This window comes from Astatotilapia calliptera, chromosome 7 (genome assembly GCF_964374335.1).
Source record: "Astatotilapia calliptera chromosome 7, fAstCal68.1, whole genome shotgun sequence".
Classification (NCBI taxonomy): Eukaryota; Metazoa; Chordata; class Actinopteri; order Cichliformes; family Cichlidae; genus Astatotilapia; species Astatotilapia calliptera.
This window is the reverse complement of record NC_137428.1, coordinates 45579083-45597392: the sequence shown is the minus strand read 5'-3', so window position 1 is coordinate 45597392 and position 18310 is coordinate 45579083. Positions and strand designations below refer to the sequence as shown.

At 41.6% G+C, this 18310-nt stretch overlaps 2 protein-coding genes across 8 annotated transcripts in view; both read right to left on the bottom strand.

Moving 5' to 3' along the window:
* poc1b (POC1 centriolar protein B) overlaps positions 1–18310 on the bottom strand; it is a 54998-nt gene that overhangs the window by 32668 nt on the left and 4020 nt on the right. For all 7 annotated transcript variants that reach the window (XM_026174701.2, XM_080304562.1, XM_080304563.1 and 4 more), the window contains exons 8-10: positions 18209–18277; positions 17947–18099; positions 17698–17775 (exon numbers count right to left, since the gene is read on the bottom strand). In XM_026174701.2, the coding sequence (XP_026030486.2) occupies positions 17698–17775; positions 17947–18099; positions 18209–18277 (300 nt within the window). The remainder of the gene's footprint in view (positions 1–17697; positions 17776–17946; positions 18100–18208; positions 18278–18310) is intronic.
* LOC113006478 (uncharacterized) lies at positions 7652–15887 on the bottom strand. Its single transcript, XM_080304558.1, has 4 exons — positions 12581–15887; positions 12322–12477; positions 7963–8052; positions 7652–7878 (listed from the first exon to the last, which is right to left on the bottom strand). The coding sequence occupies exons 1-4, from the start codon at positions 13862–13864 to the stop codon at positions 7699–7701; spliced, it is 1710 nt and encodes a 569-aa protein (XP_080160684.1). The 5' UTR covers positions 13865–15887; the 3' UTR covers positions 7652–7698.

Here is an 18310-nt window from a genome sequence, read left to right as displayed (position 1 = left end):
TACTGGTATATTTTATAAACCACCCTAGAAGGTACATTTTCTTTGAGACTGTTGTAAACAAAATCAGGCTTCACAAAAACACACCATACTGATTCAGTTAGAGCATTATATTGGGTTTTATCTAAGCAGCCAGTGCCTAACACATTTAAAACTCAATTTCTTAGAGTCCATTCAAAGCACAGTCCTGTTTTAGCTAACCTTGCCCCTAGTCACTCAAGGTCGGCAGGTAGGCCTCTCAATGGGAAGAAGAAAGAAAAAAAGAAAAGAATATAAAAAACTGTTCAGGAGAAGAAGAAGAAAAAAATCAATGTCCACTTTTTCTGCAAGCCTAGATGAGTTATACAGAAATAGACTCGGCCAGCAGCAGAGCCATGAGGCGTCTGATCTGCCTACACAGTTCACCAGGCCACATCCTCTCTGCCTCCACTCAGGGAGAAAATAGCATCAACGTGCAACACAGCCAAACATTAAGGTAGCCTGTTATTTCCACAGACATATGCACTGGTTCTCTTAAATGGGTTAGCTGCAGTTGAGTCCACCACTGTTAGATGAACTTAAATATATTAGATACATTTGTAGCCTGTATTTTCAGTTAAAGCAAATGTGTGAGTGCACATTAGATTCAAGTCAAAGTATATTTCTAAAAATCAGAAATTATTAAACTTTAAATCAATTTTAAATCAAAATACCAATACAATAATCACCTACAACATTAAAACTACCCACTTGATACATCTAGTGAAAAAACATTTTTCACTAGTCTGTGCATCAGCACATTGGTAGTGGATTGCTTGTTCCTCGCATTCCAGGGACACCTGACCAGATCAAGTGACAGCTGTATAGATTCCAGTTCATGGCCTTAAGTTTTTGTTAATTTCCCTAAAGCTGTTTTACAATGTCTTGCTGCTGCCGTAGACAGTGTGCTGGTCAAAGCAATACCAATGTCAAGGAAAACCCACATGAATGCCTGGACCCAAGGTTTCCCAGCAAAACACTGCACTGCAATAAAATATATTCAACAAACTGTGAATGAATCCTTCCCTATTTAGAATTAGCAAGTTTGGAATTATTAAAAAACAAACAAAAAATAAACATAAAGCCTAATAAAAAGTGTAATTAAAGTGCAACTAATGTTTCAATATGTGTTTCCTTCTCCCTTCTGGCCAGATTCTCATTGGAAGGATGACATCATTATCAAATTTGTCCTTCTTTGTCTCATCCAAGTTCTATTTTTATCTCTCACCTTAGCCTCCATTTAATTCTCACAACAAGCAGGAAAATAAAATGCAACACATCTTTGCCTTTCAGGTGTCCTGGTAATACTTGTAATAGACCTCACAGTCTATTCTTAGCTTACTGCAAGGACCGACTGTCAGCACATTCCTACCAGTGGCACCTGAGGATACTGGTGTAACCTTCAGAGAGCATTAAGAGAGCAGAGAGTTAGTCAAACGTGAAGAACTGTTTGAGGTAGGTGGCAGAAAATAAGATGTTTCAAATGACAAAAATGAAAGTTCAGAAATAGTTGTATTGTCCTTGTGGAAAAATGACAATTATAGAATTACAGTTAATTTAATAATAGCAATTTGTACTACATGGATTCTACACAAAATCACCCTTGAAAACGATTATACTGAGAGCAGATATAAACTAGCAATTTACAGATGTTGGCATTGGAAGTAACAGGTTTGTGCAGGGAGTCATCTTTTTAAAAATGGATCTATATCCAGGATGTAGTTGTGCTGTATTGGTATCATACCTTCATCGTACAAATTCATCTTGAACAAAATTAGCCGCATAACACGGTGCACAACCATATTATGAGTTGTTTCATAGTTTGTCCACCAGAGGGCACTCTGCAATGTTCGTGTTGGCAAAAGGTTAAGAAAGCCACAAACAAAACAACCAGCTGATCCAAACAGTGTTGGCAAGTCAACCCAGCGGTTACATTTCTTTGGAGGTGAACCTCAGGTTACGTAGAAGACAACGGCGTAGGGTACAGTGTTCCGGTTATAGTGCAAGTTACAACGTAGATCTGACACAGAAGTGAAAAAATCCAATCAGAAGGACACCTTATTTAATTCAGATGATAAATAAATGATCTACAAGAAAAACCTTTTGCCCTGGTAAGAATCTGAAAAGTCAGTGCCTCGAAAAAAAATGAAACTGTCAATAAAATAAACCTAAAGTAAGTCTAAATACCAAGTAATCGATAATGTCCCAAGCAATATCTAACAATGAAAAATCTTATGCAATTAGTAACGCAGATATCAAACTTACTCACTAAACTCCTATGACACATACCGCAACTAAATGACCCATCCAATCAATGAAAAGCACACAGAGCTGAAAATTATCTGACGTAAGAGTACAAAGACATATATTTAAAAAAAAGAAGAAAAAAAAAAAGTATGTTGATTTCTTCATTGAAACCTACAGGAGGCAAAGTGTCAAAAAAAAGTTCACATTGTAAGAGTAAAGTGTTAATGTCTGTACATGCTCAGCCACATAGTGATTCACATAGTGTGGCACTATGTGAATCACTATCTGTCAAACTGCTCATGTTGGAAAACAACTGTTTGACAAACAGCAGTAAACTGATCATTACATAAGTAGACAGGTTTTAGAGAACGTCAAGTTAAAGCGTGAGCAGACCGTTTACACAGTGGCCTTTTTGACAAAAGCATGTAAATGCTATCCGTAATTGTGGTTATGCAACATATTTAATCTAAGAAACAGAGAAGCAACACCATTTTTATACACAGCAATCAAGAGTTACAAAAAAATGTTTCTTTGTTTGGAGGACACCACAAAGTGCTTCCTGTAAGTCGGTGTTGCGCAAGGTTGAGATTAAAGGCAAGCAGAAAAAGGAAAGAGGGAGGAGGGAAAGAGGAGAGGAGGGGAAAAAGACAGATGTGAACTTGAAGAGAGAACCTTGTGAATTAGTAATAAGGCTTGCCTTTCTCTTGTATTTTTGATGAGGAGGATCAAGTTTTGGGACACTTACATGCAAGCATCGGATAGACTGGAAGCGCCATGGGGAGTCTCGCAGCATTATGTGACGTGTACAGTGTCTGAAGAAGGGGTTCCGCTGTGACTGCATGGAGTCGTCATATGCTCAGGAAGCCTTAAGTAATATTTCACTTGCACAGACTGTGCTCCACTCTGTGAGCTGCATTAGGGAAACTGCTGCCCATATTTGGCCTCTCAAGGCTAAATATGTGACTCCTTAATTTTATGACTATTAATGGTTTACTGACTAGAAGACAGAACAGCATTTAAAAACAAAACATATAAATTAATAAATAAAATAAAAATTAATAAACACAAAACAGGTCAGTATACGATTTTAAATCTTTTTAGCTCATCTCTTAAGAGGAATGCTCCTGTATACATTATGTATTTAAAAACACTGGACACTGGTTTCATTTTAAACACAGTGCTAGTTTACATATGAATAGTGCTTTGTAAAAATGTGAAAACTGCAACCTAAGGGGCAAAAATTTGCACACCTGTAAAGTTCTTAAATTACATAAAATCACACAAATCAAATAATCATTACATGTAAATTTATATTAGGTGCATAAATGTTCTATATTCCTGCATTTTTATCAGTATATCCCTTCATAACCATGTGAGTAAAAGACAGTGTGAACCAAACAGACTATGGGAGGATATAGTATGAATGAAAGTGCTTGGACCAAGTGTACAAGAGCACGTTTGCCCAAGTGCAGCAGTGTGTATTTGTGTGTGGGTATGTGTGAATGTGAGGCTGTTATGCAGCCTCTGGGAGTCTGTGTCCTGGTGGAAAGTGAACCCCTCCTCCACCCATTACTATCTTTAGCTCATTTCCGTCGTGTCTTGTCACTCGTGTTCTCCTCTACAGCACTTAAATCTGGTATCTAAACCTCCGGGCCATCCAATATCCTGTACTTCCCCTGCACAGAAAGCCAGAGAGGACTGTAGAGAGGCAGGGTCTTCTGTGTTCTATGCAATCACACAAATGCACATGGCCAACATGTTGAGAATTGACAGATGTTCCTTATAAATTAACATACTATCAATACTGCACACTTATTCACATAGAAGTGTACCATACATGGCTACAAAAGAGGCACATTCCCACACAGATGGTAGGCGGCCTGTTAGTAGAGGACACCTTGTCTGTTTAAACTGGTATTGCTAACGTCTGCAGGAACACTAGAATTGGCACAAGTAACCAAATCAAACCTTCTGCTTTCGATTAACTAATAATAGGGGTGGGGGAAAAAAATCGATACTGTGTAGTATCGTGATATTTTGTTTGCTAATAATGTATCGATACAGGGACAGCAGAAATCGATATTTTGTTACAAAAAAAGTTTTTGTGCTCTGACTTCAGAGCATGTTGATCAGCTCCTTTTTCTGAGCAAGAATCCTGACATTCCTTCACTGTCCAAATGTGTTTAACTTGTTTTTTGGCAGCAATAAACATGACAGTTTACTTATTTTAATTTAAGACATGTTTTATTTTAATTAAGTTTAAAACTTTTTTATTTAATGTAAAATTATATTTTGTTTTAATTTACTTTCAAATTCTTCAGTTGCTGAATGGGCTGCATAGTTTTCATAAATTGCATAGTTCAGAATAGCTATACCAGATGGCTGCATTCAGTTAAGTTGGACTAGACTGTAATACAAACCGTTCAGTTTGTCAACAATAAAACTGACTGAAATGAGAGAAAGACTGAGTGCGAGACTTTGATATTAGATAAAATGAATATTGATAAAGTTTACCTTTATGTACAGAATCTGAATATCGCAGATATTTAAAAAAGAAATGGCAATAATATCGTATCGTGCATTAAGTATTGTGATAATATCGTATCGTGGGATGTATGGTGATTCCCACCTCTAACTAATAAAACATTTGCCATTCATTGTATTTCTTTTACTGCTGACTGGAATCTGTTCAATGGGATGGTAAAACTCTCCATGTAATATCTTGCGCTGTATTTCCACTTAACTATAAGAGACGCAAGGAGGGACTGTGCTACATTTAAAGAAACGTAGAAATATACAGCTGCACCATGCAAGGTAGTTGCATGGTGCAGCTGTATATTTCAAACAACAAAACCAGAGGCCTCTTAGTGACCTCTCTAAAAAATGTTTTGTTGGCTTAACTTAAAAAAATTGAGGTAACAATTTCCACTCAGCTTTTTAAGTTACAAATTTTGCATATTATTAAGTAAATCTAGCAAGAAATTTTTAGGTTTGGCTAACTCAACTGGTTCAACAAACCAACATGATTTACTTTGACCTGCAAACATAGCCATTTAAATTATTCCAACTGATGAAACAGTTTATTGCATAACATTTTCGAAGAAATACACTTCTGTGTCATACAACATAAATCAAACATTACAGCAGCCCTGTAATTATAAATGAGTGGGCAAAAACAATGTATTTCAGTACAATTCCTCCACAAACAACCTCAGCAACAAAAGAAAATGTAACATGTTTATTACCTGGACAAGGTTGAATCAGAAGCTAAAACATGCCAATTTACTTCGTTTTTCTTACTCCACAATGGTGTCTACAACTTCTGATTAACTGAACACACCATCCAATCAACAGTGTTTAGTTATTAATAGAAACAAGTAGAGCAGTGGGGCCTGATGACTGACTTTGAGAACCACTATAAAGATTTGTAAAGGTATATTAAATAAAGCAGCAAATATATATTTATAAAATCTTCCAAATAACAATAATTTTAAATCACACCCTTCTAAAATACCTCAGAAAACAAACATTGCAACGTAAGGCAATTTGTTTTTGCAAATCTGCTTATTATTAAACATTAACTTTAACCTATCAACTTGGTAAATATCATAGAATCAAGAAAATTACAAAACATTTTAATATTTAACAACGCAACAATCCAAAGGTAAGGTTATACGCATTATGAACTCTCAAAACTACACTTGTCTAAGACTGCATAAAAAACACAAGCATCAGCACATCTGAATATTGCAGCCTAAATTACATTTGTTTTATGACAGAAGTTTGTACTTAAGAGACATTACCCGTGGGCTGGCTTTAAGCCCATCAAGTTCCAGAAACACCTGGAATACCTCTAGAGTGTTCTTTACTTGTTTGGGGTAGCTCAGATTGAGAGCGTATATACAGTGGGGCAAAAAAGTATTTAGTCAGCCACCGATTGTGCAAGTTCCCCCACCTAAAATGATGACAGAGGTCAGTAATTTGCACCAGAGGTACACTTCAACTGTGAGAGACAGAATGTGAAAAAAAAAATCCATGAATCCACATGGTAGGATTTGTAAAGAATTTATTCGTAAATCAGGGTGGAAAATAAGTATTTGGTCAATAACAAAAATACAACTCAATACTTTGTAACATAACCTTTGTTGGCAATAACAGAGGTCAAACGTTTACTATAGGTCTTTACCAGGTTTGCACACACAGTAGCTGGTATTTTGGCCCATTCCTCCATGCAGATCTTCTCGAGAGCAGTGATGTTTTGGGGCTGTCGCTGAGCAACACGGACTTTCAACTCCCGCCACAGATTTTCTATGGGGTTGAGGTCTGGAGACTGGCTAGGCCACTCCAGGACTTTCAAATGCTTCTTACGGAGTCACTCCTTTGTTGCCCGGGCGGTGTGTTTTGGATCATTGTCATGTTGGAAGACCCAGCCTCGTTTCATCTTCAAAGTTCTCACTGATGGAAGGAGGTTTTGGCTCAAAATCTCACGATACATGGCCCCATTCATTCTGTCCTTAACACGGATCAGTCGTCCTGTCCCCTTGGCAGAAAAACAGCCCCATAGCATGATGTTTCCACCCCCATGCTTCACAGTAGGTATGGTGTTCTTGGGATGCAACTCAGTATTCTTCTTCCTCCAAACACGATGAGTTGAGTTTATACCAAAAAGTTCCACTTTGGTTTCATCTGACCACATGACATTCTCCCAATCCTCTGCTGTATCATCCATGTGCTCTCTGGCAAACTTCAGACGGGCCTGGACATGCACTGGCTTCAGCAGCGGAACATGTCTGGCACTGCGGGATTTGATTCCCTGCCGTTGTAGTGTGTTACTGATGGTGACCTTTGTTACTTTGGTCCCAGCTCTCTGCAGGTCATTCACCAGGTCCCCCCGTGTGGTTCTGGGATCTTTGCTCACCGTTCTCATGATCATTTTGACCCCACGGGATGAGATCTTGCGTGGAGCCCCAGATCGAGGGAGATTATCAGTGGTCTTGTATGTCTTCCATTTTCTGATGATTGCTCCCACAGTTGATTTTTTCCACACCCAGCTGCTTGCCTATTGTAGATTCACTCTTCCCAGTCTGGTGCAGGTCTACAATACTTTTCCTGGTGTCCTTCGAAAGCTCTTTGGTCTTGGCCATGGCGGAGTTTGGAGTCTGACTGTTTGAGGCTGTGGACAGGTGTCTTTTATACAGAAAAGCTTCTTACAGAAGACGTTACAGGTCTGTGAGAGCCAGAGATTTTCCTTGTTTGAGGTGACCAAATACTTATTTTCCACCCTAATTTACGAATAAATTCTTTACAAATCCTACCATGTGGATTCATGGATTTTTTTTTCACATTCTGTCTCTCACAGTTGAAGTGTACCTCTGGTGCAAATTACTGACCTCTGTCATCATTTTAAGTGGGGGAACTTGCACAATCGGTAGCTGACTAAATACTTTTTTGCCCCACTGTAAGTCCCATCATTAAGGCACACGCTCTGGGCACATCAAGGTCTTCCAGGACAGCTGTTCCTTCAATCACAATTTTAGCGACGGCTGGAAGAGACACTGCTGCACGTCTGGTGACTACGATCTTTACCACTTCTTCTGGGAACTGTTCTTCACCATCCTGGCAAGTAGGTTAAAAAGAAACATGTCGGTATTTTATGTGCTATTTAAAAATATAACACAAAACAATGTGATATTTACCTACCAGCTGTTCTCTGAAGAGATCCTCTTCTTTCTCTTTCAGATACACCATCAGGCAACGGATTGCGACCCCTCTTCTTGTTTCCACCAAACTCTGGAGAATAAAAAAAGTTTACTAGGTGAAAAGTCAAACATATTACATTTATAGGACTAGCGTTTTGCTAATTATTGATTTCATTTTTGTTTTTAACAAATACCCCTCCTTGAATCGCTACCTTATCGTGGTGGAGGGGTTTGTGTGTCACAGGGATCCCAGGGGCTATGTTGTCTGGGGGCTTTTGCCCCCTGGTAGGGTCTCCCATGGCAAATTGGCCCTGGGTGAGGGACCAGACAAAGAGCGATTCATAAGACCCTTATGAAAAGGACATCGAGGGAACAGTTTACCCTGCCCGGGATAGGGTTACCGGGGCCCCGCCCTGGAGCCAGGCCCGGGGAGGGTGCCCGAGGGCGAGCGTCTGGTGGCCGGGCCTTAGTCCATGGGGCCCGGCCGGGCACAGCCCGAAGAGGAGACATGGGCCCATCCTCCCGCAGGCCCACCACCCGCAGGAGGCGCCATAGGGGTCGGGTGCATTGTGTGCCGGGTGGCGGCCAGGAGCGGAGGCCCTGGCGGACTGACCCCCGGCTGCCAAGACTGGCAATAGGGACATGGAATGTCACCTCTCTGGTGGGGAAGGTGCCTGAGTTAGTGCGTGAGGTTGAGAGGTACCGCCTAGATATAGTCGGGCTCACCTCTACACATGGCTTGGGCTCTGGAACCAGTCTCCTGGAGAGGGGCTGGACTCTGTCTCAGTCTGGAGTTGCCCCTGGTGAGAGGCGGCGGGCTGGGGTGGGTATCCTAATATCCCCTCGGCTTGCTGCCGGTACGTTGGGGTTTTTCCCGGTGGACGAGAGGGTTTGTTCCCTGCGCCTTAGGGTCGGGGAACGGGTCCTGACTGTCATCTGCGCTTATGCGCCGAGTGGCAGTTCAGAGTACCCAGCCTTCTTAGAGTCCCTGGGGGGGGGGGGGGGGGGGGGGGTGCTGGAAAGTGCTCCACCTGGAGACTCTGTTGTCCTGCTGGGGGACTTCGAAGCTCACGTGGGTAACGACAGCGAGACCTGGAGGGGCGTGATTGGGAGGAACGGCCTCCCTGATCTGAACCCGAGCGGTGCTCTGTTATTGGACTTCTGTGCTAATCACAGTTTGGCCATAACGAACACCCTGTTCGAACATAAGAGTGTCCATAAGTGCACGTGGCACCAGGATGCTCTAGGCCGTAGGTCGATGATCGATTTTGTAATCGTATCAGCAGACCTGCGACCATATGTTCTGGACACTCGGGTAAAGAGAGGGGCTGAGCTGTCAACTGATCACCACCTGGTGGTGAGTTGGATCAGGTGGCGGGGGAAGACGCTGGACAGACCTGGTGCACCTAAACGCGTAGTGAGGGTGTGCTGGGAACGTCTAGCAGAGGCCCCAGTCCGCGAGATCTTCAATGCACACCTCCGGCAGAGCTTCAACAGCATTCCGAGGGAGACTGGGGACATTGAGTCCGAATGGACCATGTTCAGCGTCTCCATTGCCGAAGCTGCTGCATTGAGCTGCGGCCGCAAGGTGGTTGATGCCTGCCGTGGTGGTAATCCCCGAACCAAATGGTGGACACCAGAGGTGAAGGGAGCCACCAGGCTGAAGAAGGAGTCCTATCGGGCTTGGTTAGCCTGTGGGACTCCGGAGGCAGCCGACAGGTATCGACAGGCCAAGCGGAATGCGGCTCGGGCAGTGGCTGAAGCAAAAACTCGGGTGTGGGAGGAGTTCGGAGAGGCCATGGAAAAAGACTTTCGGACTGCCTCGAAGAGATTCTGGCAAACCGTCAGACGTCTCAGGAGGGGAAAGCGGTGCTCTACCTGCACTGTGTATAGTGCTGGCGGAGCGCTGCTGACGTCGACTGAGAAAATTGTCAGGCGGTGGAAGGAATACTTCGAGGACCTCCTTAATCCCACTGACACGTCTTCCGAGGAGGAAGCAGAGTCTGGGGATGAGGGGAATGACCCGCCAATTTCCGGGGGCGAGGTCACTGAGGCAGTTAAACAACTCCTTGGTGGCAGAGCCCCTGGTGTTGATGAGGTCCGCCCCGAGTTCCTGAAGGCTCTGGACGTTGTAGGGCTGTCCTGGTTGACACGCCTCTGCAATGTTGCGTGGAGATCAGGGGCAGTACCTGTGGACTGGCAGACCGGGGTGGTGCTCCCCATCTTCAAGAAAGGGGACCGGAGGGTGTGTTCCAACTACAGGGGGATCACACTCCTCAGCCTCCCTGGGAAAGTCTATGCCAGGGTGCTGGAAAGGAGAGTTCGTCCGTTAGTCGAACCTCGGATACAGGAGGAACAATGCGGTTTTCGTCCTGGTCGCGGAACACTGGACCAGCTCTTTATCCTCTCCAGGATACTTGAGGGTGCATGGGAGTTTGCCCAACCAGTCTACATGTGTTTTGTGGACTTGGAGAAGGCATTCGACCGTGTCCCTCGGGGTGTCCTGTGGGAGGTGTTGCGGGAATATGGGGTGTCTGGCCCATTGCTACGGGCCATTCGATCCCTATACAACCGTTGCAAGAGCTTGGTTCGCATTGCCGGCAATAAGTCGGACTCGTTCCCGGTGGGTGATGGGCTCCGCCAGGGCTGCCCTTTGTCTCCGGTTCTGTTCATAATTTTTATGGACAGGATTTCTAGGTGCAGCCAAGTGGCGGAGGGCTTTCGCTTTGGTGGCCTCAGAATCTCATCTCTGATTTTTGCAGATGATGTGGTTCTGTTGGCTTCATCGGGTGAGGGCCTCCAGCTCGCACTGGAGCGGTTCGCAGCCGAGTGTGAAGCAGCGGGAATGAGGATCAGCACCTCCAAATCTGAGGCCATGGTTCTCAGCCGGAAAAGGGTGGAGTGCCCACTCCGGGTCGGGGATGAGTTCCTGCCCCAAGTGGAGGAGTTCAAGTATCTCGGGGTCTTGTTCGCGAGTGATGGGAGAAGGGAGCCGGAGATCGACAGACGGATTGGGGCTGCAGCTGCAGTAATGCGGACGCTGCACCGGTCCGTCGTGGTGAAGAGGGAGCTGAGTGTAAAAGCGAAGCTCTCAATTTACCGGTCGATCTACGTCCCTACCCTCACCTATGGCCACGAGCTGTGGGTAGTGACCGAAAGAACGAGATCGCGGATACAAGCGGCAGAAATGAGCTTCCTCCGAAGGGTGGCTGGCCTCTCCCTTAGAGATAGGGTGAGAAGTTCGGCCATCCGGGAGGGGCTCAGAGTAGAGCAGCTGCTGCTCCACATCGAAAGGAGCCAGCTGAGGTGGTTCGGGCATCTGACAAGGATGCCCCCTGGGCGCCTCCTGGGTGAGGTGTTCCAGGCATGTCCCACCGGGACCCAGGACACGCTGGAGAGATTATATCTCTCGGCTGGCCTGGGAACGCCTTGGTATTCCCCCGGATAAGCTGGAGGAGGTGGCTGGGGAGAGGGAGGTCTGGGCCTCTTTGCTTAGGCTGCTGCCCCCGCGACCCGGCCCCGGACAAAGCGGATGAAAATGGATGGATGGATGGATGAATTTTTAACAAATAAACAATTTAATTTTTATAACTTTAATTTAATCTGTTACATACTGCCCTGCTTTCAATGCACCCTTTGCTAGCAGTAGGATAAGGTGAGTGAAAGTAAATATAACCTAGATTTGGAGACTATTTCAAACAGTTTTTGTTGAGTTCTATGGATTCAACTATAATAGTTATATGTGAGATATGTGATGCAGAACTGGAAAAAGCCACCTGTGGACAAGTCTTGTAATGATGTGATTAAAACATTAAAAGCTCCTATCTACCCTCTTTAATGTATTTGTGTAACTTGTCTTCCTCATAAACGTTTATTGTGCAGTTGATGAAGATACTTGTAACACTCCAAATTATTACCTCAGTTTTTTCTCCTCACATTATTTGTAATATGACCCATACTTACCTTAATGTATTGTCAAGTTACATGTGACATGGAAAGTACCTATTTAAATTTACCCACCTCAGTTTGCAATTATGTGACCAAAAGTTACATTAATGTCTTTTCATCTCACTTATGAGGTGCAAAATACTTATGCATCTGAGTTTTACTTTTTCTCTTCAATCTGAGTTTCCAAGTTACAAATACATCACTATAGCCTTGACTCTTACAACAAAGAAAACAGACAAATATATTTTGAGTAATGTTTTCTTTAGCAAATTTTTACTCTGTCCACCTCTGATGTTCACTTTTTCACTCTTCAGTAAAAGATAGCCAACAATGCTCCTGCGATAATGAATTAGATAATTAACTTTTAAGGTGTGTAAGATTATCAATTATATTCAGCTTCTTTTTTTTTTACCTCTTGCAACATGTTCCTGATGCGCTCAATCTTAATTTTTGCAGCACCGCCTTTTGAAGAGACCAGGGACATTATTCTTGTGGAATACTGGTCCAGTTTTGCCATGAATGTTGTTTCCAAGTTAACAGTGGTGATCCTTTGGAATTCATCATTTATCTGTAAAAAATAAAAAAAAAGACACAATTAAAAGCACAATGTGTTAATGTAATGCACAATGTCACAATTATAAGTTATCCTATAAATTATTTAATAAAATTACCTGTGCTGCATCAAAAAGCGCAGGCCATCTACTTCTGAAGTCATTCACAGGTGGTGCCAGATTAACAACTTCCTGTCTGCGATTCGAGAATGTTTTGGCCATTTTTTCACTGATGATCCGATAGTTGTTCCTCTTCTTCACTTCATCAAGAAGTTCCAATCTTTCCTTTTCCAAGCTTTCCTCTGTTTCTCCTTGTGGGTGAGGTGGCAAATAGTTCACCTCAGCCTTTCTTGGCTTTTTGAGATTCTTTGAAGGTGTCTTCTCATGTGCTTGCTTTCTTTTGAGAGAGTTCACATCCAGCTCAGGGCACCCAAGCCCTCTGAGTTTACTTCTGTAATTGCCCATTTTATATTTCAGTCTTTGTTGCCATCCATAGCATCCATTATAGGATCCCGGTTCTTTAAGGCAAGGATGTTGTTGAACAAGTGCTTCAGCTACATCTGCTAATTGTGCAGATGTTGGGTAGGCAACATACTGAAAGATCGTTTCAGCCAGTTTCTCAAGGATGTCTGGAAGAAGTGGAGTAAAGTTAAGTTTAGTTCCATCCTTTTTGAAAGTTTCATTTCCTGAAGCAAGTAAAAGCTCTGTGTCATAAGCAAAGCGAGGAACAGAAAAATTGGTAGGCCAGCGCTGTAAACGCCGACTCAAATGTTCAGGTGAGGAAAGAATGACTGTATCCTGAGATCCAGATGAGCAACTGGTGCCACAGGACACACTTGATGTCTCTGAGACTGATGTCTCTGAAATTGCTGAAGCATTGACCAAGGTCTCTGATGCAGATTTGAAGGAACTGTCTACATCACTAAATGTCAGAGTAATTGTGAGAGGTTCAATAATCTGAACCACCTTAAGTGTGTCCTTGTCCTTGATATCACCTGTTGATGTCAGAGAAAAATATTCTTCTCCAAAGTCAGCATCCTTATAGTGCAAAGTAAACTTCCCATCAATCTCAAAAGTCTCTTTCACAATAGATTCAAGTTCTTCCACTGTTCCAGGGATTCCATGTGGTAAGTCCAGTTTTCGAATGTTATGCTCTTTGAGTATGATCCGAAGTTTAGCAGGATGAGACATTGAGGTACCTATATAAAAAGGAAAACAAAAAAACAAAACAGAATTTAGCTTTTGAATTTTACTCAAGCTATTCCATGTTTTAAATGAGCAGTAACAATCCCAGTATAGACAAGGCATAAATAGTTCACCTTGGCTATGTCTAAGCCTGTAATGCTTTAAGAGCTGATTCCTTCTTGGTGTTTCAAATTTGCAAATTTTGCAAGTCCAGTGCATTTTGAAATTTATTGCAACTTTTGGTAATGCAAAGACTTATCGAGGCTTTTGAGTAAACAAGTTATTTTAAGTATAAAACCTTCTCTAAAACACTACAATGAAACACTGAAAAGATGAATCCAAAAATAATAAAATAAATCTACAGACTGTAGTTTAAAATTGGAAAAATTGTGTCATATCCATATGTGTGAGAGAATTTTCTTTTTAATTATTTGAAGACCACTGTTGACATGCCACAATACCACACTTCACATTATGCTTACAATTACAGAAGGTAACGAAAGCAATTCGTGTGCACACACACAATTTTGTTTTTTCTTGCTAGGTCAACTAACTTTAACCTCAGGCATATTTCACATTCGAGCTTAAAATATCAATACATTTGATAGAAATACTTTTACTCACATAAATACTCTGGCATAAATTCCCCACATTTCACTCTGTCAGTAATTAGTTACCTCACCCAAGACCATCGAAACACAAATTTACTCTGACACCATGATAAAAATGCAGGCAGCTGCTGACTGGTTAATTTGAACATATACAGGTTCAAATTGAACATGCTCTGCTGTCTGCAAGGTCTATCAGCTAACCAAATGCACCCTGACAAGTGACAAACTTTAAGTATAAGTGGAAAAATTGACAATGTACTCTCATATTTGCGAGGAACGTTTGCTAGCTAAAAGAAAGCTAGCTAACAACTTTAGCATAGTAAAGTTGCTAAAGTTAAACTATGATTAAAACCATCAAATTTAAAGTGTACAAATATAACTTGTAATTAATCTATTTAGAATTCAATGCTTAGTTAACTCACCGAATACAGTCTAGGTGAAACACACCTCTACTCCCACAAAGTGATAAGAATGAAGACAACTGCTACGCCTGTGATGATACGAACATATGCTACGGGGTTACCCTCTGCTGTATGCATGGTCTCATACACATCTATGGCTAACCAAGGTAACCACCAGAGTGACAGATTTAATTGACAGATTTCATTAATAACAGGAAAAAATACAAATGCTTTTACTTTTATAGAGTAACAACTAGCATAACACAGAGTGTCAATTCACATCATGTAGCTGCCATTGTCAGACTAAACTTACGCAATGAATTCCTGTAACTAGTACATATTTATAAAAGAGTATAAAACAAGAAACTTACCAGGTAGTGGTGCCAACCTCTGTTTTTTTCCGTTTCTTCTTTTTTATGGCAGTTGTAATTATTTTTTCGTTATGGTCCAGTTATGGGCAGTTCAAACACGAAGGATGTTCCAACTCACTTTTACATGTTACACAAACTTAATATTTTCTTTTGTTGATTGATGACAAAAGTATTTTGTTCAATATACTAAAACATTTAAGTTAAGGAGGTGTTTATTAATTTCTGTGTTGCACTGACTTTTAACATTGATTAGTCAACTCACTGAAACGTGTACATGTAGACAACTTACTTTTTTAAGTAGAAAAATGCTTTTTTGTTAAGTTCTATCTACAAACACCATGAATATTTTTTAGAGTGTGTGGTTTCCAGACAAATATGAGACCCAGTCCCTGAACAAATTCCACGTTTAGTCGGAAACGTAATGGATAAAGTTACCATGTTAGAAACAGAACTTTGAAACAAGATGTTCATACTTATAGCCTCCTCAATCATACAGAGACAACCAGCAGATGGCAGCTGATGATGATTAGATACATCATTTTGTGAAACTGGTGTGTCTATCAAAGTTTTTTAATGTCAGCTGATAGTTGCTACAAAACAGAGAATGGCCCAGATTCTGACTGAATTTTTGCTCAAAACCTTATCCTGCTAGTGCTGCTAGCTCAGCGCTCAGAATTAGTCATGTAAAAGAGGAAGACGAAACAGCTGATGCCCCAGGAGAGTGATCATGTCATTACTGACACCTGCACTTCCATACAAACATCCTGAAGGTAATCATGCAGAATTGTATAGTTTTGTAAGCACTTTTGCAAAACTACAAACATTTTCACCAGTTAAAAAAAATATTTCGAAAGAGGGGAAAACAACAATGTTATTCAAGTGTGAATAACATTGTTGTTTTCCCCTTAAACACTTGAATGTTTGCAGCTCAGTCAGATTCTCTCCAGGGAACTAATACACACTCAGAATAAAAGCAAACCAAAGTGAATACTAGCAGGTTTAAAGGCCATTAGTCAAAAAAGCTAATAAAGCATAAGTGATAAGAGGAGATGGCCCTAAATTATAGACAGGGAGGTTACCAATGGTAGCAGGAAGGCCAGAGTATAGCAACCTTCCCATGGGGCCACCCATGTAGCCACCTCAGGCAACTTGCATGTCCCAGTCATTTTCTCTCACTCTCTCACTCTCGTTCTCTCTATTTTCGTTTTTACTTGGGCCCATTAGGGCGATGAAGGGGAAACATGGACACAGAGCGGAAGGGAAATCTCTCTGAGGACATCTACAACAGTGAGAGACCAAAGAAACTAACCAGAAGGGAAGACGAGAGGAAAAGAGGACAAGGCAGAGGGGGAGGAAAGATGAGGTTTCTAAGAGATGGCTATCAGGAGATGAGAGCTGACAGGAGGAGTAGCACTGAGGGCTCCCTGCTCTGAACCAATTTAAACAGGAATGGCCCTCACACACACACACACACACACACACACACACACACACACACAACTAGTGACTCATGTCATGTACAAACCCCTGGAGCACGACCACAAACACACACAAACGACTGGGAAATCACTAGCACATTCACACGCTGTAAATGCTCATTCAATGCTCATAAATATGCACATGCATTCATGCAAAGACAACCTGCAGAAGCCACTGAAAAGTGATGATATATTATAATAAGTCAGAAGCTGTGTCTGTGTGTAACATTCATTCATCTTGCCATTTTTGGCAACGATAAAACTGACGTACATGTATAAATTTTGGGTGACATCATGGTGCAGTGATTAAAACTAGTGCATAATAATGCATGCAATGGATTCAGAGGATTGAGGAAGAGTCATTCTTGGATTCTAGTCTAGAAATTAAATTTCCTGCCTTTAAACTATTCTGTTTGAAATCCACATCCAATTCTCACAATAATCTAAAGCCTCGATTTAAAATCAAGCACTGTGCAGTCTTTGACGTAACAGTGGATGAGGTATTTTGCCGCACAATCAAATCAAAATCAGTCGGTCTCAGTTCTGTGAAAATGTGCATTACTACTCATCTTCATTAACATTTCTTCCCATTTATGCAGAATTGAGGAATCCTAAGACAAACATTAAAGAGGAGACTTTGGCCCATGATTTTCACGCTTATCAAACTGGTATGCATCCATCACAATCAGGAAGCCTCCATCTAATCTACAGTTTATTTTTAATCATGATATTAACCTACTTTGTCTACTTACAGTATTTGTGTACACTGCACCATTATACTACAGCCTGTTTATGAACAGTTTACAGTCATTCTAATCGTAAACACAAAGCAAAAATAAATAAAACAATGATATACATCACAGCATCCTTAACATCCGCTGAAGCAAGTTTTAGAAAAGCTTCAGGATTTCAAAACTAAACACTGGTCTGCACTGCCACCTGGTGGTGATATGCGCATCCCCTCCAAATGATACAAGTATGAATTAGTTTAAGTCGTCTATAAAATGTTCTCATAGACACTATAAGAACATTTTTCATCAGTATCTTGAGTAGTAGTTAAATATTGCTGTTTCTGTATTTCAATATGTTTGTGTTTCAAGTCATTTTTATGCACACACTAAATAATAATCTACATAGACACCCGACTAAATATCCTACGGTTTAGATGTGTTGAAATCTGCATTAGCTTACCATGTTGCCATGGACAGACTGTCCCAGCTGTATGACATGTGGCTCAGTTGATCTGGTGTCTTTTACTGCTGGACTGACCTGGCAACAAAACATGTAATTAAGCAGCAAGCACTGTGCCTTCCAAACAAAGTACGATCTTTAAATGTTTACATCTGCTGTTTATATCAAAATGGCAAATGTCTAAAAAAATGTTTAATAGCACAGAGTTTTGATGGTCTGTTAGTATTAATGAAGTGAAACAAGACTGACCTGAATGGCTGTAGGCTGTGGGTGATGAAGGTGTGGTCCCCTGGGATGAATGTCAGACAGGTGGGGTGGGGGATCTGGTGTCGACCTCCGGCTGTGTTGAAGTAAGACATCCTGATATGACCTGCTGTCAAAGTTAGTCTTCCACAGCAGCACCTAAGCAACCAAGATGCAACCACATGACCCAAATTCAGCACATTTTCCAACAGTAAAGATATGACCTCGAATGATTTGGGTAATTCATTGTTCAGTCATCGTGCAGAACCTGACTGTCAGCTCCTCCTGAGGCAAAGACATCTCCAGCCCTGGAAAAGGCCACAGTGATCACAGCACCCTAATAAAATATATTAAAGAATGTCAAAGACTA

Bases quoted from the DNA above. Each gene is read 5' to 3' on its own strand.
- LOC113006478 (XM_080304558.1), bottom strand. From the start codon at position 13,864: ATGCACTGGACTTGCAAAATTTGCAAATTTGAAACACCAAGAAGGAAT. The intron at 12,478-12,580 runs GTAATTTTATTA...TATTTTTTACAG, and splicing joins CGCTTTTTGATGCAGCACAG to ATAAATGATGAATTCCAAAG. The intron at 7,879-7,962 runs GTAGGTAAATAT...CCTACTTGCCAG, and splicing joins ATCTCTTCAGAGAACAGCTG to GATGGTGAAGAACAGTTCCC.